At 45.7% G+C, this 22,344-nt stretch overlaps 1 protein-coding gene across 2 annotated transcripts; it reads left to right on the top strand.

The window, feature by feature from the left end:
- Positions 1-2,160: 2,160 nt before the first annotated feature.
- Positions 2,161-12,087, top strand: Prnp (prion protein (Kanno blood group)). Of its 2 annotated transcripts, none has more exons than XR_016538597.1 (2): positions 2,161-2,503; positions 5,638-6,431. XR_016538597.1 is itself a non-coding variant. In XM_090352039.1 (2 exons), exon 2 carries the CDS (start codon positions 10,992-10,994, stop codon positions 11,778-11,780), a length of 789 nt encoding a protein of 262 aa, XP_090208165.1. In that variant the 5' UTR covers positions 2,268-2,503; positions 10,985-10,991; the 3' UTR covers positions 11,781-12,087. The 2 variants fall into 2 exon arrangements, 1 of the variants encoding a protein (XP_090208165.1); XM_090352039.1 differs by lacking the exon at positions 5,638-6,431 and adding an exon at positions 10,985-12,087 and having other exon boundaries at positions 2,268-2,503.
- The last annotated feature ends 10,257 nt before the right edge of the window (positions 12,088-22,344 follow it).

The following is a 22,344-nucleotide window of genomic DNA, read 5'->3' as shown; positions in this document are numbered from 1 at the left end:
CACACGAGGAGGAAGCCAGATGCTTTAGAGAAGCCATCGTCAGGTACTCTGATCAAGACACCTGATCCTCCAAGCCCAGGGACCATCTATGCAAATAATTCATTGAGTCTTATGATAATGCCAACCCTTCCCTATCCAGGCATTCTCAGACTCTGAATCCTTCCCACCAAGATCCCAACTATCATGGAGCAAGATCAAGTCCCCTCTGGGCCTGCCTAACTCCCGGACAACACAATCCATAGGCACAGTAAAATTGTGATGATTTCAAACCACTCAGTTGTGGGGGAGCTGCTGCACAGTAATGAACAGAATGGGACACAGGCACTTAACTTCCAGTGATCCCCACGTCCCCCCATCCATGAAGAGAAGCCAGCACTCCATTTGTGGATGCCTGGTTCTTTTGGGAAAAAAAAAAAAATCTTGGTTTAACGAGGCTTCCTCTAACCAAGCTTTACTGAGACCCCTTCCTGCCCAGTCTGATCTACTCATCAACTCCCAACTTCACTCACCTGACTGCAGCTCAAAGGTCCCTGGGAGACAAAGCTGCTACACACACACACACACACACACACACACACACACACACACACTCACAGAGTATTCTCTCAAAAACCATCTATGCTTTTATAAAAGCATCATCAGCTTGTCATACAGGCATGCGCATTGATGTCTAATGCTCATTTCTAAATGGCCACCATCAAATAGTCCTTGTGATGGAGGCATCCCAAACCATGCCTCCACCCATTCCTCTTCCTGCTAACCTGTCCAGTGACACCTGTGTCCATATAAATAAACATCACACTCAGTCCTGCCCCTCCATAGACATTCCTAGCAGTGGCCTCACACTCCTGGCCCCTCCCTTCCTTAGCATTTCAGATAGATCCTGACATTCAAATGTCTAAAACAAATACTATTTCCATTTGGTGCATCAACTTTATTTATCTAATGAATTGTGTGCATATTGGAATTTGAACTCAGGGCCTGTTGCTCTCCCTTGGCTTTTCTTTTTCTTCTTTTTCCCTTGAGGTTGGTGTTCTACCACTTGAGCCACACCTCTACTCCTGGTTCTTTGTTGGTTAATTGGATGGAGATAAGAGCCTCTGGAATTTGCCTCTGGCTAGCTTCCAACCTCAGATCTCAGCCTCCTCTGTGAGCTAGGATTACAGATTCCAGGCACCAGTGCCCGGCTACATGAATGTTTATAAACCTCTTTTCTTACCTTCTTTTGAAAGCTAGTCACCCATAAGGAGGGAACCAGGATGCCCCATTTATCCCCAAGACATGCCCCTTTCAATAATCCTCAAAAGTGCCCCAAAGTGGACAACAATGTAACTGTTTCCCCTAGCTTTAACTTCTCTCCCTTGTTCCTTGCTCGCCTTCAAATGAGATAATGCCCCACCTAATTCCTCTTCAGACATCTAAAAGAAGCAAGCATCCTTCTGGGCCCTCCTCTGCTTCCTGTCCACCCCGATAGGAGCTGCTTTACCACTCCCTACCAGCCACCACGGATTGAAACCTCTGAAGCCACTGAAGAACTTTATTATGGCCTATCTGCCTGCTCACCCACCCCATCTATAAACGTAAGGGTTTAAGATGGCCTGTGTTGAGAAAATGGAATCCCATTCCAAATGATTTAAAGAACCTTTTGTATGGATTTATAAATCAGCCTATCTGCTCTCATTCCAAGGCGGAGGGGGAGAGAAAGCTTCATTTAGACATCGTTTTCCTCCCATTTCCGTTGAATCCACATAGTTTTAAACCAGCCACGCAAAACAAACCAAACAGGAACACACCGTTCCGTCTCATAATAAACTGCTTCAGATACAGCCGTGGGCATGTTAAATGCAATCCATTTTTCTTCCCCCTTCCTTACAAAGAGTATAATCTAAAACATCTAGATCTTTGGCATACAGTAAAAGTCAGTACACGAACAGATAGTGGTGAATGCCCATTCTTAGGCCTCCAGTTTGCAGGGTTAATGTGAAAATTCACCAATACATTTAATTTTAGGATAGCGAACTTCCTTTAGAAATTTCTAGTTAATTTCAAAATTCCAGAGGTTGCTTTCTCATGCCGCATGCACCTTACATTCCCTCCCCCAGACGCCCCCCACATCCAGTTCTGTGTTATGCAACGGCGAGCTGAGGCTCTGGACTCCATTTCCCAGTGAGGATGGTTTGTGTATTCCCTGTGCAACGTCTGGGCGCGAGCTCACGTGGAAGCAGTGACAACTGGCATCAACATTTAAACGAATCTCAACTCGTCTTCCGCTGTGACTCATCCTCGCCCAGTTCCCTTTAAGGTAAACCCGGGCCCGCAGCCCGCCCGCCGCCGTGCGCGTGGCCCTCGGTACCCGCGCGGCCATTGGTCCCAGCCGCCCTCCGCCCGCCTGCGCCGCCCGCCCCCCCACCTCGCCCCGCTCCAGCTCACTGCGGCTACGCCGGCGCAGCGCCAGTCGTGGACAGCACAGCCCAGCGAGCGGGTCTCCTCCTCTCTCGGGCAGGTAAGTACCCTCTGGCGGAGGGCTGGGGAAGGGTCTCCGGAAGTGGGCTCCGAGTGAGGACCCCCAGACGCGGGCGGAGGCGCCAGGGCGCACAGCCCGGCGGGACGCAGCTGGAGCCCTGGCTGCTGGGGGACGTCCGAGGCTTCCCGAGGGCGCGTCTTGGGCCTGCTCTGCCAACGCTTCTGGGATCACGAGGCTTGGCGCGGCTTTGGGGGCTGAGAGCGCCCTTTTATGCAGGATCGGGTGGGCGATGAAGCTTTCTGGATGGGTGTCAGTGGAACCGAGCGGTCTGGTCGCCCCTCCAACCATCCCGCGGGGAGTGAGCCTAGGCGAGTCGCATGGCCCGGCGTGCCGCAGATGCGGGGCTGTGGGGAAGATCAGCCGCGGCTGGGCCACCCAAGGAAGCCCGAAAATGACTGGGCTGGGGGCGCTGGGTGAGCAGAGCCGAGGAGGAGTCCCCCGGGCGTCGCGGAGCGCTAGGCCGCCCGCCGGGTGGCCACCGTGAACCAAGCCAGCCTCCACCTGAGGCCTCCAATATACACTCGGGAATGGGGGCGCGCGCGCCCGAGCGCCCCTCTCCAACCGCCCCCCCCCCCGCCAGGTTGCGCTGTCCCTTTCCTCCTCCGAGCCTCGACGGTCCCTCGGGAGTCCGCGGCCCCGCCCTTGTGGCAACCACACTGGGGTGGGGGCCAGCGTGGGGGCGGGGCCTGGGGCTGGCTGGGCGTGGTCTTTGGCAGGCTCCTCCCTCCGCGCGCAAGGGTCCTCTTGGCTTGGTGAATGAGGTGTCTCCTTGCTCCAGGGTTCCAGGGATCGAACTTCCCGACCAGTTACAGGTGCGCTTTTAACCTCATCTCCTGACCTTCTGGCGGGACAGGACCCTGGGGCTGCGGAGGAGGGGAACACGTCGAGCGTGTCAAGCGTAGGCCAGCAGATGATCGGCTCTCTACCTGAGCTTCCCGAACCTCCTTTCAGTTTCATCGATAGTCAGGGCTGGGGGTGGATGTCATTCCCTTTACTGTCCTTTGAGTTTTCCTCCTGGTCCAAGCTGGATCGAACATAATTTTACCGTGTGATTGCACCACTGTCACATCCATCCTTGCGCCTGCAGCCACTCCATTGTGTTTTTCAGTTTAATACCCAGAGTCTTATACTTGCCATGTCTCGGCCTAATAAGCAGTGACCCATATGCTGAATGCTTGAGGTGTTTTTAAAAAAAGAAGGCAGCCTAGCGTGGTGGCTCACGCCTGTAATCCTAGCTACTTGAGCGTCTGAGATCTGAGGATCAAGGTTCAAAGCCAGCCTAGGAACAAAAGGACCTGAGACTCTTATCTCCAGTTAATCACTAGAAAAGGGGAAGGGGGTTTGGCTCAAGGGTAGGGTGGTAGCCTTGAGCTGAAGAGCTCAACTGGGACAGTGCCCAGGCCAAGTTCAAGCCCCATGTCCCACAGGAAAAAAAAAAAAAAAGGCAAAACCCAAACCAAACAGAACAAAACACCTGCAGATAGACACTTCTGGTGTGTTAGGACTGGAGCTTGAACTCAGGCTCTGGGTTCTGTCCCTTAGCTTTTTTCACACAAAGGCTGGTGTTTTGCTGCTTGGGCCAGTCCTCCATTTCCATCTTTTTAAATGGTTAATGAAAGGTAAGTCTCACAGGGCTTGCTGCCTACAGCTGGCTTTTTGTAAAAGTCTGAACAGAAAATTGAATTAAGATGTCAGATATGGGGGGGGGGGGACTATTTTGCCTGCTTGTTCCCACCCAGAAGCTCTGTGAAGGGAAAGGAAACAAAGCCAGAGTGTCATTTAGTGATCACGTGTACTTGAACCAAGCTTACCATACTGGTGAAAGGAAAATAAGATTACAGTAGCTAAATAGTGAAAGATGATGAGTCATTTTCAGAATAAAATGCCAATTAAAGGAAATTTGCATTTTGGCTCTGGCATTTATTAAATCAACAGAAACAGTAACAGCAACCCCTGCTGGAAGGTTGCCTGAACTTAGCTTATTCAGGTATCCAGGCAGGTGGCAAGCAGCTAGGGTTGAAAGAAGATGGTTCTTCAAGCAATTTGGGGGCTCATCAAAAGTCCTGATCCTCTTCCTGTCCATGCATAAGATGTAGAAAAAAATGCCCGCTTCTGGGGTTGTGGCAAAGACAACCATCTGTCCTGGCTGGGGACAATGTGAATCCTTACAGACCTTTTATACAACAATCTGGTCATACATTATTACTCAATAGCTGTGACCTAAAAAACCCACTTCTGGAAATTAACCTGCAACAGAAGAAACAAGGATTAAAAAGTAAAATAGAATATACAAGTAAATAAGCCATATGCCAAGCAGAATGACCTAAAATTAGAAACAATTGAGCAGCAGCAGCACAGCTTACAGAATGATGACACACACTAACTGAAGGGAACCTTATGTAATGGTCAGAGCTCATGATTTTGGAGCCCATGGTCCTTGGGGGAAACTGATGAGTCAAAGTACAGGTTATTAAGCCATATACTCCTGCATGAATGTATTGTGGAAAATCTTAAATGGCAAGTGCTTTGTGGAAATCATATGCAATCTGAATTTTCTTGTTGATGTATATTGTTTTTGCTAAACTTCATTATTTGTAAAATAGTTTATAGGTTTCTTTGTTGTTGTTCTTGTTGTTTGGCTATTAAAGTTGAAACCCAAGTTTCAACCCAAGCCCTGAATTCAAGTCCCAGGACTGGCAAAAAAAAAAAAAAATATATATATATATATATATATATAAAAACACACATATACATATATACACTGACCTTGTTTCCTTTTTCAAAGAACACTTATTTTTCTTCAGTAGATGTATTAGTGGCTTGGTAATTTGTGTATTTGTGTGTGTGTTTTTAATCAATTCTAAGCCAGGTGCTGGTAGCTTATGCCTGTACTTCTAACTACTCAGGAAGCTAAGATCTGAAGATAAAGTTCAAAGCCAGCTTCAGCAGGAACGTTTTCAATTAACCACCAATAAGCCAGAGTGCCAGTCTTGAGTGAAAAAGCTAAGAGACAGTATCTAGGCTCTAAATTTAAGCCCCATTACAGGTATTCAAATAAACAACAACAAAAGTTTTCACTTAATTCTAGTTTTTCTTTTTTTGTCATTCTGAAGGACTCCTGAATATATATCAAAACTGAACAATTTCAGCCAGATCAAAGCATTCGGTCTTCACGGAGGTTCCTGTCCTGTTTAGGGGAGCCCCAATATATTGTAAGTACCCTGTGGAATCTCTTGATTGAAAGCCATGAACATTCACAGGAAATGGGTGTCGGGAATGATTGTAATCACCAACCCTAGCTCCAAAGACCATTTGATACTATAAAATTCACACCTAATTGCATCTTTTCTTTCTTTTTTCTTTTTCTTTTCTTTTTGTGCTAGTCCTGGAGCTTGAACTCAGGACATGGGCACTGTCCCTTAGCCTTTTCCCTCAAGGCTGGCAGTCTACCTCTTCCAGCTTTGGGGTAATTATTTGGAAATAAGAGTCTCCGGGACTTTCCTGCCTGGGCTGGCTTGGAACCTCAATCCTCAGATCTTAGCCTCCTGAGTAGCAAGAATTATAGGCATGAGCCACTGGCACCCAGTGCCATTGCTTCAGAAGTCAGCTTGATTTCTTGACAGCAAAGGACCATGGCTTCCTATGTAAAATGATACTGAATTGTATAAAGGCTATTTTTTAAAATAACATGATGAAATAACAACAGTAGCCTAAATTCCCTTGCAGCAAATTGATAGTACACATGCCTGTCACCAGCTGAGAAGGCCCTGCGAAATGTTTTGCTGCACTGTAGTTTTAACTTACCTGTTCCCTTCTCCCTTTTCAGATCCAGTTTCTTCTTCTAAGGCAGCTACTTCAGCTGACAATGGCTGCATATTAAATATTCCAACACATTTGTATCTATGGAGGATAGTGACAATGTTATAAAATTACCATTAGCCAAACACAGCTAGCGAATTTTGTCCTACTATGTTTTACTTATTGCTGTTATATTGATTGCTTCCAGGAAAAAGGGTGTGTCCTTGTTATGAAAGCATTACAAATGTTAAAAGTTTCTATAGGAAGCTTTTATAGCCTCTGAAATCCCATCAGGAGGATGAGATCTGAGGATCATGGTTGGAAGCCAGCGTAGGCAGAAAAGTCCTGGTGAGACTCTTATCTACAATTAACTAGTCAAAAAGCCAAAAGTGGTGCTGTGGTTCAAAGTTGTAGAGCACTAGCCTTGAGCTAAAGAGCTCAGGGACAGTACTTGGCCTTTGGGTTCAAGCCCCATGACAAAAAACAAACAATAACAACAAAAAAAGCCCCCAAAACCAATAACAAGAATAACAAAAACAAAAGGAAAGAACTGTACCTAATTTTTTTCCCAAAAAAAATTTGCATCAAATTATTCAAGGCGTGCAAGCGCGCACGTGTGTGTGTGTGTGTGTGTGTGTGTGTGTGTGTGTGTGTGGTGTGTGATGCTATCTCATCATTACCACTCTTAGTTTAGTCAGTTAAACTTCAAGTATCTTGTAACTTTTTATTCTAATACTTAGCAGAACAAGTACATTCTGGATTTTCTTGTCATTCAAATATTCTTCCAACTCTCACTCCTGTGAGGTTTTGTTTTTGTTTTCAGTGTGGGGAATCAGCTCCCCAGGCCTGGTGTAATTTGATACAAGTGCTCTCTCATTGGGCTACATCCTCAACCTCTTTCTTTTGAGTATCATTGCACCATGTTCTTCAAAATCTTTCCTGGATCCTGATGAAATTGTGTTGATTTCATGGATTTCCTGGAGGTGAATTGGTATCTTTCTCTATTGCTTTTCCCGGCCAAAAACCATGAATGGATGTCAATTCCTTAGCTACCTCAAGGTCACCTTGGTGAATGTCTCTTCTTTTCTTCTTGTCATTTATAGTGGGTATAGAAAAATGCTGTTGATTTTTGTAGGCTTGATCTCATGCCCTGTAACTTTGCTGAATTCCAGTTTTGGTCTTCATGTTATCTCTATCTCTGCTGATTCTGTTGGATTTTTCTTTGCATGTGATCATATTCATTGCCAAGGTTATCTTAGCATCTTCCCTTTACCTGCTGTTGCTTTGTTTCTGTTTATGGCATTGGCAGAACCTTTTTTTACCCTGCTCTGATCTTAGATAAGATGTAATCAAAGGTAATCTGTTTTGTTTACTGTTTTTGTTACATAATTGTCAAGTTAGCAGAGTATATTTGTGTTCTAAGAGTTTAAGTGTCTTCTAAGTATATTGTTAGCACTCTTAATGCTAAAGATGTACTGCTCTTTAGTAATATATAATATTACTGGAATATGTTGACTGTTAACCTGAGAACATGGCTACATCCTGACTGTTCCCAGGGACAATCTTGGATAAGGGATTTAGAGATCAGCCTGGAACTCAGAAACCCAATCTCTATTCCCAACAGTTTTTACAACCAATAATCTTGGGTGGCCTGTATGAAGTATGTTTGACTGGGCTATGTTTATTGTAAGTACAACGAGATTATCTCAGCTGTCGGGCAAGTTTTTAAGTTTGTCGCTTTTCTTCTTCTCAACGGACTCTGCAATTGTCCTGTCTTGACCTCTATAATGGTCCAGCTTCACAGCTTCCACAACACTCCGTTGTGGTACAGTGCTGCTCGCTGTCCTTGACGGGGCTCTGATCCCTGTTGCCTATGCTCAGACAGCTCCCAGGCATGCCAGAATCTGTGATTGTTCTCCCCACCCAGCCTCCTGAAACTCACTACTGCTCTTACCGCTCATCCTATATACTGCTTAGCAGCAGCAGCAGCGTCCTTATCTGTCTCCCTCCAGATGTGCTGCACATTCTGTGTTCTGCTGCCTGGTCCAGAAGTCTGGGTGCTATACCTTCTCTGCAGCCATCCATACAAAACCCCATGTTCAGCACAGAGCGTCCTTTGAATTAAGAGCTCCGTAGAGCCATAGAGGTTTCAGCTAAGATGATAGTGTTGGGAAATGTGAGAAGCCAAAGAGAAGCTGTCGACACCTGATAAGATATTCTGCCAGAGCAAACAGGATGTCGTGAGGGAAAATTGAAGAATAACTCCAAAAACGGGTGGGTACTGATGCTGGCTCAGACCTGTAATGCTAGCTACTCAGCGGATTGAGATCTGATCTAAGGATCACAGTTCAAAGCAAAAAATGTCCTCAAGACTCCAATAAACTACCCCCCATGCCTCCAAAAGAAAAAAAAAACACTAGAAGTGAACTGAAGCTCCAATGGTAGAGTGGCAGCCTTGAGCAAGAAAAGCTCAGAGACAGTGCCCAGGCTGTGTGTTCAAGCCCCAAGACTGACTCCCTTCCTCCCTCAAAAAAGAAGTACTCTGCCACTAGGCCAAACTCCTGGCCTGCTTACATTTCTTTCTGAGTCAATCATTAGTTCTATGGGATATGAAAACTCATCTTCTCATTTTTTAATTCAAAGATAGTAGCGCTGGGGACAAGTCATCGTAATGACCAGCATGTGCCACTGTGGTGACATTGTAGAGGGCAGGTTTTGCCCCTGGGTACAGGTATACTATCCCATCATTCCCCCATACTATCCCATCATTCCAGCCTTTGCCTGTGACCTCTGCCTTTAGAGCTCAACCTCCAGGGTAGAGGAGAACTTACACCCGATTGGAAACTCTCATTTGATGAAATTATGTTCCACAAAGAGTCCTCAGTTGTGATTTGGGATAGTTGGGTTGTTTGTTGCTTTCTAAATTAGGCTAGCCCTGGTGTAAGAAAGGGTGCTTTGTACCAAAATGGAGAAGGAAATAAGTCACTCATCAGACATGACATACTGGAGTAAAACTCGTTCAGCCAGTTGTGTGCCTGTACTTCAGTAATGAAGCACAAGTACCCCCACTTTAAGCAACTCTGTCTGCTTAATGATGAAATCACCAAGGGACTTGCAAAATCCTGAATATTTTCTGCTCCTAGTAAAATTGTATTGAGAATTCCTTTGAGGAAACTCCTGGCATTTATAAGTCCAAAGGATACCAATTCCTTCACTTAACTGGGAATTTGTGTGGTCTGGTTTATGCTAGACACTGCCGAAGCTGAGACAAAAAACAGCAGCGAACAACAGACTTGTTTTATTTTGTGTTTTTGAGGCGTGGACTATGTAGTCCAAGCTAGCCTCAAATTTAAGATCTTCCATCTCAGCCTCCTAAGTGCTGGTATGACTGACTGACTGACTGACTGTTGTGACCACCACACCCAGCCTCCAGAAGAAACTTGCTCCCTACTTACATCCCTGCAGAAGAGAGAGAACTCTGGGCAAGTTATCATTAAACTTACTCACTTCCTGCCTCAGTCTACCTGGGAGGCCTCCTACTTATGCATTTAGACTCATGACATCCTTTAGCCAGTCTTGGAGTAGGTTGTTCAGAAAGGGATACTAGAGTCTCTGTGGTACATATCCACAGCAGCTGTGGACTTGCCTTTACCCACCAGCCCTTAGAAGTGACTGCTCAGGTCCCAGGAATGAGATCTGTCTAGGTGGGTAAGAGACTCCTTGGTATAGAGGGCCCTAGCGCCCACAGGGCCAGTGTCCTTTAAAATGGCTTGCAGAGCCCAGCTCCCAGGGTTTCCACTATTCCAAAACTCACTATTCTTTTTTTTTTTTTTTTTTTTTACCAATCCTGGGCTTGAGCTCAGGGCCTGAGCACTGTCCTTGGACTTTCTCAAAGCTAGAGCTCTACCACTTGAGCCTCAGCACCACTTTTGGCTTTTTTCTATGTATGTGGTACCGAGGAATCGAACCCGGGTCTTCATGCATGCTAGGCAAGCACTTTAACCACTAGGCCAAACTCCTGGTCCTAAAACTCACCATTCTAAAGAAGCTCAATCATGGCGAGCCACCAGGAGTTGATAGTTCCTCCCAGAGCAGATGCAGTTTACCAGTTGTGGCCTTCATATTTATCAAGTTTCCAGGAGGCACCTGCAATCAAATTGAAGGTCAAATTTGAGCTCAGACTGAAAGAATGAGTTGTATTTGCCCTTGCCTTCCACTTGCTTTTCTCTTGAGCGCTGCCAGGAGAAGCACAGGGTGCAAGGGGTACATAACGGAGACACTCCAGACCACTGCCATGCACTTGTTTACTCTCAAGCACACAAGAAGTGGCTTTACCTCATCTGAGAGCAAAAGCTCAGATCTACAATCCTAGCTGCTCGGGAAGCTAAAATCTGAACACTCTGTTTGAAGCCAGCCCAGACAGAAAAATCCATGAGACTATCTCCAATCAACCACCCCCCCAAATCCAGAAGTAGAATTATGGCCCAAGTGGTAGATTACAAGCATTGTGCAAAATATTTAAGGGACAGTGCCAGGCCCTGAAGTCAAGCCCTAGTACTGGTGCGTGCGTGTGCGCACACACACGCACACACACACGCACACACACAAGAGTCTTCATCTCAATGTAGGATTCTGATAGCCTCTCCCTCCTTTATTTTGCAGGTCAGTCATGGCAAACCTTGGTTGCTGGCTGCTGCTTCTCTTTGTGGCCACGTGGAGTGACCTTGGCCTCTGCAAGAAGCGGGTGAAGCCTGGAGGAGGGTGGAACACTGGGGGAAGTCGATACCCGGGCCAGGGGAGCCCTGGAGGCAACCGATACCCACCTCAGGGTGGTGCTGGCTGGGGACAGCCCCACGGTGGAGGCTGGGGACAGCCCCACGGAGGTGGCTGGGGACAGCCCCACGGAGGTGGCTGGGGTCAGCCCCATGGTGGAGGCTGGGGTCAGCCCCACGGTGGAGGCTGGGGGCAGGGTGGAGGCTCCCACAACCAGTGGAACAAGCCCAGTAAGCCAAAAACCAGTATGAAGCATGTGGCAGGAGCAGCAGCAGCTGGGGCGGTGGTGGGAGGCCTGGGGGGTTATATGCTGGGCAGCGCCATGAGCAGGCCCCTTCTACACTTCGGCAACGACTACGAGGACCGCTACTACCGTGAGAACATGAACCGCTACCCCAGCCAAGTGTACTACAAGCCCGTGGATCAGTACAACAACCAGAACAATTTTGTGCACGACTGCGTCAACATCACGGTCAAGCAACACACGGTGACCACCACCACCAAAGGAGAGAACTTCACCGAGACCGACGTGAAGATCATGGAGCGGATGGTAGAGCAGATGTGCATCACCCAGTACCAGAAGGAGGCCCAGGCCTACTACGAACCTAGGTCCGCCGCCATATTCTTCTCCTCCCCGCCTGTGATCCTCCTCATCTCCTTCCTCATCTTCCTGATAGTGGGATGAGGCGTTGCCCCTGTGTGCAGCATCCAGTCCATCCAGCTCAAGGTCGGGGAGGGGGGGGATCTGCCTGCAACCCCTTTTAGTGGTGGCGTCTCATTCTTGCTTCTCTCTTTGTCCCCTATAGGCACTGGAAAGGTAGGGTAGATCCAGATGCTCGTTATGCAAGATGGCTTGAGGCCTTCTTGGGTCCATGCTATTGCCTGGGCCAGGAAGAATGGAACAGCAAAAACCCATGGGTTCAGCTAGGCTTAGTTTTGGTCTAGCAATTTCAAAACAGCCCTCAAATACTTTTGTCTGAGCTCCTCCGTCTCCTCCTCTCCTCCAGCATTCAGTGCCCAGGGCATGAAAGCCTGGCTTAGTACTGATTGTGTAACAATGTAGAGAACTTTTCTTTTTGTCATTCCTTTTAAGAAAATTTGGCAGCATCTCTGCCAACTTTGGATAGAGGCCGTGTGATACTCATTCATTTAAAAAAAAAAGTGCGAAAACATTCTTAGCTCTCGGGCTGTAGGCTCAGCCGGCTGGGGGGTGTGCTTGGGTGTCTGTAGAGCTGGGACCCTGTTTTGCCTTTTGTAGTTCATGAGGGTAAATATCTAAATAGAGTGCAACCCCTGCCCTCCCTCCAGCCAGAGGGACGCGGCCGTCAACATGGCCTCCATTTGGGATATGTGGCGCCTCCAAAGCAGGCGTCCTTTCTTTAGTAAGGTAAATGATAGATAACCAAGGTAGCAAAAAAAAAAAAAAAAAGAAAGGGAAATACCCTACTAAATGCACATCTTTATTCGTTTCCTGGAAACTAGGATGCTTTTTGCCATGTTTAGATGAAAGCAGATATTAACACCAAGGAAAACCAGACCGGTGAAAGCAGAATGTTTCTAGATGGTGTGATAAAGCTGTGTCTTCATCCGGCCTCGTGACTGTCAAAAGCCAGAATTCCAGCACACCCTTGATTGCTACAGCTGGTGTTGAGTCAGAGAACAAGAAAATAATCTTTTCCAAAAAGTAAAGAATAAAAGTGTGAGGTTTCACCTGACAGAAATAGAATCCACTTCAAGTAGAAAAGGAAATTCTGTTAGTGTCACTGAAGTAAGGTAGAATTACTCTCTAATCCACATTGTCAACCAATTGGTTATATGTTACTTTCAGGCAATGTTATTGGCTTGCCACCTTGTGGATATTCTATGTAAAATATATATAATCTATATTGCCTGTGATGGACTCAGAAGTTTTCTTTAAAGCAGTTAACATCTGCAGTGTTGGACACAGTAATCATTAGGTACTAAATACTCAATATATGGGAACCCTGTTGCGTGGTCCTTAGGCTTACAACTTGCACTGAATAGTTTTGTATAAAAATCCAAAGTGAACGCTTTCACTGGTCTTTTCAGTGTGCATGTACTTTATATTTTCTATATTTGTAACTTCGCATGTACTTATTTTGTTGTATTAAAAAAGTTTTTAAATGTTTACTATCTGACTGGATTAAACAGAAGCCAAGGCAAATACCACCCTGGTGTTGGCAGTACTTTTCCTCTGAGCACTGTGGTTCTGGTTTGAGCCCCAGGTAATGGCTGATGCCATGCTCTTGGCCTTGATCCCACTCCTCCACCACCACCCCCTCCCCTTCCTCGCCCCAAATTTCTGTCACAAGCTAACTATTTCCTTTGTAGTCTCACTTTTTCTGCAGTATCTGTGTGCCCTGAGTCAATTGAAGACATTACTGAGGAGGAGGCCAGAGGAATGTGGACCCTAAAAATTCTATGAAGCCAGGCACCATGGCTCACACCTGTAATCCTAGCTACTCAGGAGGCTGAGATCTGAGGATCAAGGTTCAAAGACAGGCCAGGCACAAAAGGACTTGAGACTCTTATCTCCAATTAATCACTAGAAAACAGGAAGTGTTTATGTGTGTGCTACTAAGGATTAAACCGAGGGCCTTGGGCATGCTAGGAATGTATTCTGCCACTGAGCTGTACCCCTGCCTCTGAAAATAAATTTCCTGATTAAAATTTCACAAACTGAAGTATTCGTGAGATATCCGCCATAACTCAGGATCTAAAACACTCTGAGGACCTCTGAACCCTGGTAATAATCACTCTAGATTCAACAACTTTGAACCAAAAGGTCACTTCCATCTGTCATGATCTTTCCATTCATTCAGCACACATTCTCTGCCTTCCTGGGTTGCTCTTTAGTTATCCCTGGCACAGGTTTTCTTCAGTAACTATAGTTTACTAAGGGTAGGGACATGTGGTCTTCACAGGTTGGATAGTGATGGACACCACAGCCTGAGAATTTGGCAAGTGCCTACCTTGTAGATGTTGATGTGGTCCCCTCCCCGGGTGGGTCTTTAAAGATAATTCCCACATGACAAGGGAGGAGGCATAGGAGACTAAAGGGTTCTAAAGGAAAGCTTGCCTACCACGCAGGAGACCTAACAGCAGGAGCTGTGAGAATGAGAGAGCCCAGGGCCAGAAATTTTATTGAGGTTAAGGTAGAGTACACAAAGGAGTCTTGAGTGGGGGTTATGGGTATATCACCATGCCAAAATCAGAGGAGAATAAGAAGGGCAAGTTTGGAGGAACCAACTTTATCACACTGGGGCACTGTTACCTGGGATGGGGTGATGGTACTTTATAGGAAAGTTGAAGCATCAGGAAAATAAGATTTGATAATGTCCAAGCAATGCCAATATCCTACTGTGATCAGAGGAACAACTTTATATTAAAGATAGAGAGGTAAGTCAATAGCTTGACAGTACTATATTCACAAAGATGATGGATCACAATAACACACAAAATCTAGAAGGCATTACTCACTGATGGACCTCAGTAAGCACAGGTGTGGCTCAAATGATTGATAGCCAACCCTGAGCAAAAAAGCAAGGGCTTGAGACCCTGAGTTAAAGCCCCAGTATTAGCACAGATTGACCTCATAGTTAACCTTTACCAAAAATTCCTCAAACGTTACCTTTTTCCCCCACTATTTCCATAGTCACTTGGAAATAAACTCTGATTTTGATAATCACAACTTTTCAAAATTAGCCCACTGAGAAGATATAAAGTCATTAAAAGCAGTCTTTGAACAACTATGTAATAATAATAGCAATAATAATAACAGTAAAATATTGGTAGTAGTAGGACCGGAGTAAATAGTGTTGATCTGTATCTTTCTCTAGCCCCCATCTTTTCTTTTCAGCACAATTCTGGTGAGTTGTACAAAGAGAATTTTTACTTTAATAAGGTAGATGGTGCTGTGGCTCAAGTGGTAAAGCCCTAGCCTTGAGAAAGCCAAAGAACAGAGCCCAGGCCCTGAGTTCAAGGCCCAGGATTGGAAAAAAAAAAAAAAAAGGTAGATAGGGCTAGAGGTGTAGCTCAAGTAGTAACATGTCTGCCTAGCAAGTGCCAAGGCCCTGAGTTCAAACCCAAGTACTGCCAAGTACCACCCCAGGAGTGCAACAGAGGAGTATCCCCTGCCTTTGGAGGGACTTGGGGCTCATATCATCTTCCAGACATCCAGCTTCTCCAGGTCAAGATCTGACCTCACTAGCCTAAGTATTCTGTAATCCATTCCCACCTAGGAAAGGCAGCCTCCTTTCTGGGCCCTCAGAATTCAGTCCCTTCTGCACTAGGCCCTATGTCTCCCTGCCCCATCTGCCCCATTCTCATGAGTCCTGCCATGCTCTCCAGAAGCCACACCTGGTCTATGGGCCTGTGGAGAAATGGACCTCCCTTCTGGCCCTACAGAACTACTTGAACTTGAATGTGTACATGAGCCTACTAGGTCTTCTGATGGGCTCCTCCACAATGTCATGGTGAACCTATAAACCACCCTCTAGCAAGGGTCTGGGGGACTCCTATATAGAACTCCTACCAGAAGCCCCCAGATTGCTTACTGAGCACCAAGGGCAGAGCCCCGCCCACCAGAGCTTTGGGGTGGGGCCTGCATTTCTAACAAATTCCCAGCTGTGTGAGCATTGTGCAGGAAAATTCACTGCTCTGCAGGAACATAAAAAGGCATAGGACACTGCCCTGCCTTGAAATTCAAAGACTTTGTGGAGCCCAAATGCTGGCCTAGGAAGCAATGCTGGATCTGAAAGTTGGAAGGAGAGGTAGATGACAACAGGAGTGCAGAAGGAGTGTAAAAATCAGTATCTACTATTTATTCCCTCCTTAGCACATGCCATCCTGGCCCTAGTACCTTCAAGGGTTCTGTATGTAGATTTTCTCAGGCCTAAATGGCATTGCTGAAAGTGGACCATGTGTCATCTCTGTGGCCAGCCCTTGGAATATTTGGTCTTATCATAATAATCTCCAATTTAGGAAAGTGACCTTCTGAGACAGTCCATTCTGACACTAGTTAATATTCTTCCACAAAGTAATGCACTATGGGTGTATGTCATGAGTTTGGGATGCGTTTGACGTAGAAGTCATTCTGCCTGTCTGTCTGTCTGCCACTCCCTATCTCTGTCATCCCCACGCCCATATCCTTCTCTTCTTAAAGAAAGATTAGCCAGTCTCCAGTAACTCATGCCTGTAATCCTAGATACACAGGAGGCTGAGATCTGAGAATCACATGGTTTAGAGGCCATCCTAGACAAAAGTCTGTAAGACTCTTATCTCCAATTAGCCACCTAAAAAGCTAGAAGTTGAAGCCGGGAGTTTGGTTTAATGGTAGAGTGCTTGCCTAGCATGCATGAAGACCCAGGTTCAATTCCTCAGTATCACATACATAGAAAAAGCCAGAAATGGTGCTGTAGCTCAAGTGACAGAGTGCTAGTCTTGAGGGAAAAGCCTAAGGACAGGGCTCAGGCCCTGAGTTCAAGCCCCAAGAAAGCTAGAAGTTGGGGCCGGGAGTTTGGCTTAGTGGTGAGTGCTTGCCTAGCATGCATGAAGACCCGGGTTTGATTCCTCAGCACCACATAAATAGAAAAAAGCTAGAAGTGGCACTGTGGTTCAAGTGGTAGAGCTCTAACCTTGAAAAAACCCAAGGACAGTGCTCAGGCCCTGAGCCCAAGCCCAGGACTGACAAAGAAAAAAAAAAAAAGCTAGAAGTAGAGCTGTGGTAGTGCTAGCCTTGAGTAAAAGAAGCTCAGGGACAGTGCCCCAGTCCCTGAGTTCAAGCCCCAGGACCAGCACTACCCCCCCAAAAAAAATCAATCTCCAAATACTGTCTCATTCTAGGGTACAGAGTCGAGGTAGGACTAAAGACTCTAACATGAATTTTGTGTAAATACAATTCAGCTCCTGATACCAGCTTTTCAGAAACATCCTAGGTGTATATACGAGTTCCTCTCAACACAGTTTTATGATAGTACCTGAACCACGAGGGGTCGTGTTCACACGCTGTTCTCATAATAACCCTCCCACTGCCTGGCTCATTCTACCAGTGCACAGCAACCACTGCCCAACACTCACCATGCCCCCATGATGGCTCCAAACATAGTTTCATGATAACCCAATTGGTTTAGTTTGGCTCATATCCCTGAGGTTCTAAACACCTAAGGCAGATAAACTGCCTCCTACACAGAGATACATTGCACACACAGCTGGTGCAGGGCTCTGTGGATTAGTTATTTAAACTGAAGCAGTGAGGTGGCAGCTCAGGAAGGTGGGCTGGCGACACCTCTGCCTTCAGGCCCTGGACACACCCATGCATTTAGCCAGTGATCTACCCTTGGCATGTATTCCTTCAGGTTTCATGATAGCTGAAGCTCACCTTCCTTGGGCTCCTACTACAATGCTATTGTAGTCCCATTGAGAGAGTCCCTCACCCTTCAGGGCTCCAGCTCCCAGCCAGTGGCGTGGCTCAGCCATTGAAGAATCCAGTGAGAAGGCAGTCCATCATTTCTTTCTCCAGCCAATGTCTTAGTTTTTTACCCTGGTTATCTCTGATTCCCCTCCAGCTCTTCCAGGAGACATTTTCTCTATTTCTTTTTATTTTTAATTTTTGACAGTTGTGGGGCTTGATCTCTGGGCCTACATGCTGTTCCTGAGCTCTTCAACTCAACACTAGCACTCTACCACTTGGGTCACAGGGCCACTGTCTTTTTGGAGATAAGAGTCTCACGGACTTTAGTGCAGGAGCTACCTTTGAATAGCAATCCTCAGATCTTAGCCTCCTCAATAGGATTACAGGAGTGAGCCACCAGCCCCTGACTTAGGAGACATTTTCTCATCAGTCTACAGACCCTTTTTCTATACCACTGTCCAGGAGGCAACTGACACATGATGTAGGATGCCCAAAGCATTACTCAGACCATGGGTGGGTAGGCCATCTCAATCCAGGATGAGGGTTTCTGGCTTCCATTCAGGGCCACAGAGCAGGGATAATGTTTCAAGCGACATCTCTAACTTTTGATGAATAAAGAAAGATGACTGAGCTCAGCTTCCCTAAAGAAGTCTATCAGGCCATCCTCAACTTCAGAATTTTTTTTTGTGTGTGTATTGGTCATGTAGCTTGAACTCTGGGCTTGGGCCCTGTTCCTGAGTTCTTCAGCTCAAGGCTACCTCCATACCCCTGAGCCACAGCCCCACTTCCTGTTTTCTAGTGATTAATTGGAGATAAGAGTCTTACATTCTTTAGTTCCCTGGCTGTCTTTGAACCTTGATCCTTAGATCTCATCCTCCTGAGTAGCTAGGATTACAGATGTGAGCCATCGCTCCCGGCTCAGAAATGTTTTTCTTTTCTTTTCTTTTCTTTTTTTTGCCAGTCCGCACTGTCCTTGAATTTTTCTCAAGGCTAGAGCTCTACCACTTGAGCCTCAGCACCACTTCTGGCTTTTTCTATGTATGTGGTACTGAGGAATTGAACCCGGGTCTTCATGCATGCTAGGCAAGCATTCTACCACTAGGCCAAACTCCCGGCCCAAGAAATGTTTTTGAGGCAGAGTCTCGCTCTATAGCTTAGACTTCATGCTTACAACTGACAATCCTCCTCCTCTACCTCTGAGGTGTTCTACTATGCCTGACATGACTTGTCACTATAACTCATGAAAGAGGCCCATTATGGCTGATTTCAGTCCCCAGAGGCTGCCAATAGACCAATGCTATAAACGAATGTAAGATCTCTTGTTTGTTCTGTCTAGCCAAGTTGTGGGAAATGGCTGCAGAAAGCTGCCATCTTGCTTTCCACAGGATTGCTCTAGAGTTATTGAACAATGTAAACATTGTTTTATTAGGCACCTCTAATGTGTAAGAGGGAAAACACAACATAGAATGAAAGAGCATGTATGCCCTTCAGGGTGAAGAGCAACCTTCCTTACAAAACTATGTTAAGGGCCGGGAGTCTGGCCTTGTGGTTAAGGTGCTTGCCTAGCATGCATAAGGACCCAGGTTCGATTCCTCGGTACCACATACATAGAAAAAAGCTGGAAATGGTGCTGAGGCTCAAGTGGTAGAGCTCTAGCCTTGAGAAAATCCAAGGACAGTGCTCAGGCCCTGAGCTCAAGCCCAGGACTGGCAAAAAAAAAAAAAAAAGAGGAAAAAAAAAACTATGTTAAGCCTTCCAATCCTGTTCAGCAATAAAAAAGACTGAAGTCCTATCCCCAACACATTACAGATGAACCTGATAATACGAAGCTAAATGGAAAAAGTCAATCACACAAAACCATGTACTCTATAAGATCCATTTATGTGAAATGGCCAGAATAGGCAGATGTGTGGGATAGCAAGAAGATTAATGATTTCCAGAGCTGGGAGATAGGTAGGGGAATGGGAAGTGGCTGTAAATGGAGGGAGAGGGATGTTGTCTTTCCAATATTATAAAGATGTTGCCAGAAGTAGACATTAGCAATCAATGGCCAATTCTGAGAACTGGGTGAAAGATCACTGGGCACACACACTGCGACGGTGAAGCTGTCATGTGAATCATGTTGTAGCAAGAAAGCTGTTGTTTTTTCCCCAAAGCATAGAGTTACCTGCCTGAGAATTGAAGGGATAAGCAGGGAGTGGGGGGAGGGGCAGGGTTGGCAGCTGGTGGAGGTCTAGCCTGTTATAAGAACGATTCTGCCTCCTTGTACCCACCTCCCATCCCTCCCAGGTCTTCCAAGACTGCAGTGTACTGAAGCATTCAGAGCCTGGGTACTACTATGCTTATAAATATTTGGTCCCCATCCTTTTCTAGCCACTATGTCCAAGGCCAAATCAATGAAAGCTGGAAAAATGGAAGACAACTGACTTCATTGGTCTTTGAAAGGTTTAATCAGAGAGTGATTAGATTTAAAGTCCCCTAACCTTACTGAGATCTAAGTGTTTAGAAAGCCTGCTGGCATCAGAAATTTAAGAGTTTCTTACCAAGTGTGATAGAAGTGTGGTCCCTTTCCTTCCGAGGTAAATACTAAATAAAATCTCTTCAGGAAAAGAGGTCTGGAGCTGGATGTGGTGCCACATGCCTGTAATGCCAGCATCTGAGAGGCTGCAGAAGGAGAATGAAGAACTTGGGCTACATAATAAGTCCAAGACCAATTTGGGTCACACAGGGAAACTTTTTTTCCGCCAGTCCTGGGCTTGAGCTCAGGGACTGAGCACTGTTCTTGGACTTTCTCAAGGCTAGAGCTCTACCACTTGAGCCTCAGCACCACTTCTGACTTTTTTTCTATGTATGTGGTACCAAGGAATTGAACCCGTGCATGCTAGGCATGCTAGGCAAGCACTCTACCACTAGGCCAAACTCCCTGCCACACAGGGAAACTTTTATCAAAACATACAGACTAACAAAAACAAAAATAAGCCAGGTGCCAGCAGCTTATGCTTGTGAACCTAGCTACTCACGAGGCTGGGATCTCAGTTCAAAGCCAGCTCAGGAAGACAACAGTAAGAAAATCTTTTCTTTTTTTTCTTTTTTTTTTTTTGCCAGTCCTGGGCTTGAGCTCAGGGCCTGAGCACTGTCCTTGGACTTTCTCAAGGCTAGAGCTCTACCACGTGAGCCTCAGCACCACTTCTGGCTTTTTTCTATGTATGTGGTACCAAGGAATCAAACCCGGGTTTTCATGCATGCTAGGCAAACACTTTAAACACTAGGCCAAACTCCCGGCCTGTACAGTAAGAAATTCTTATCTCCAATTAATCACCAGAAAGCTGAAAGTGGAACTGTAGCTCAAGAGACAGAGCGCTAGTCTTGAGCACAAAAACTCAGAGACAGTGCACAGGACCTAAGTTCAAGCCCCAAGACTGGCACAAAAACAAAAAGAAAAGCAACAATGATGATGACAACAAAACCCAGAAACAAGAACGTCAAATAAGAGCTCTGGATCCTGAATGAATTAATAAGTGAATGAGTGAGTGAATGAATGAATGAATAATGTATGGGACCTGCAGATTATGTCACATAGACTATTTCACCATCTTGCATCCACCTGGTAGAAACTCACCCTTTTCCTCTCTACTTCTCTCTGTCTGTCCAGTCATCCCCTTTCTGTCTCATGAGGAAGTTATGTAGTTGAGTCACACGCCTTCGTCACACGCAGCTGCTGTGACAAGCCCTGACAGTGTGAACACCAGGCTTCCTGGTGCCCACATTTCTTTCCTGGAACACTCACCCCTCTTACATGAGGCATGTAAGAATTGTGCCTTTGTGATCCTCTCCTCAGAGGAACTTCCTTTGGTCTCATTATGTATGAATGCCTCTAGTCCTGTATAATTTATCACAGCCAGTATATTTTAGATATAGCTTCTGCATATGTGTCATGTGTCTCTCGAGCTGTCTTACCTCACTTAACATGATTTGTTCTAGGTCCATCCATTTTCCTGCAAATGACAGAATATTATTTTTTTTCTAATGGCTGTGAAACATTCCATTGTGTATAGGTACCACATTGTATTGGATTCACTCATCTATAAGGCATCCGGGCTGCTTTCCAGAGTGGTTGTACTAGTGTACATTCCCACCAACAGTGCAATAGGGCCACCTACTCTCATTATAGCTAAAATGGCAAGTAAATAAGAGTTTTGAAGGGAACCAGTAGTTAAACCATACCAGTCACCTAAGAGACTTCCATTCTTTATGTGTGTGTGTGTGTGTGTTTCTTGAATGTTGCCTTGATCTGCTTCCATCCCTAGCTGGAAAACTTTATGTTATATATCAAGACCCAACTTAAATATCTATCCCTACCTTGGACTTCCCTGTCAAACGAAGTGAGATCTATGCATCTTGATTTAGGATATTTAGGATGTGGTTTTTTTTTTTTAAATAGGATGTGTTTTTAAAATTAGGGTGTGTTTTAAAATAAAACACAAAGTTAACAAAAGAAATTAAGCTAAAACTTAGTCACTCAAATATCCTAACATTCATTGAATTTAAGTATCCAAGCCAGGTACCAGTGGCTTATGTCTGTAATCCTAGCTATTACAGGAGGCTGAGATCTGAGGATTGCGGTTCAAAGCCAGCCCAGGCACAAAAGTCTGAGAAACTCTTATCTCCAATTAACCACCAGAACAACAGAAGTGGCACTGTGGCTCAAATGGTAGAGCTGTATCCTTGAGCTGAAGAGCTCAGGGACAGCACCCAGGACCAGAGTTCAAGCCCCATAACCAACCAAAAAATAAAAATAATTAAATATCCAAAAGCT

Source organism: Megascapheus bottae, chromosome 18 (assembly GCF_031878675.1).
Source record: "Megascapheus bottae isolate mThoBot1 chromosome 18, mThoBot2.hap1, whole genome shotgun sequence".
Taxonomy (NCBI): Eukaryota; Metazoa; Chordata; class Mammalia; order Rodentia; family Geomyidae; genus Megascapheus; species Megascapheus bottae.
The sequence above is the reverse complement of the archived record's forward strand: the minus strand, read 5'-3'. Positions and strand labels throughout refer to the sequence as shown.

What these genes read in the sequence shown, in the direction of transcription:
- Prnp (XM_090352039.1), top strand. Translation starts at nt 10,992, where the DNA reads ATGGCAAACCTTGGTTGCTGGCTGCTGCTTCTCTTTGTGGCCACGTGG.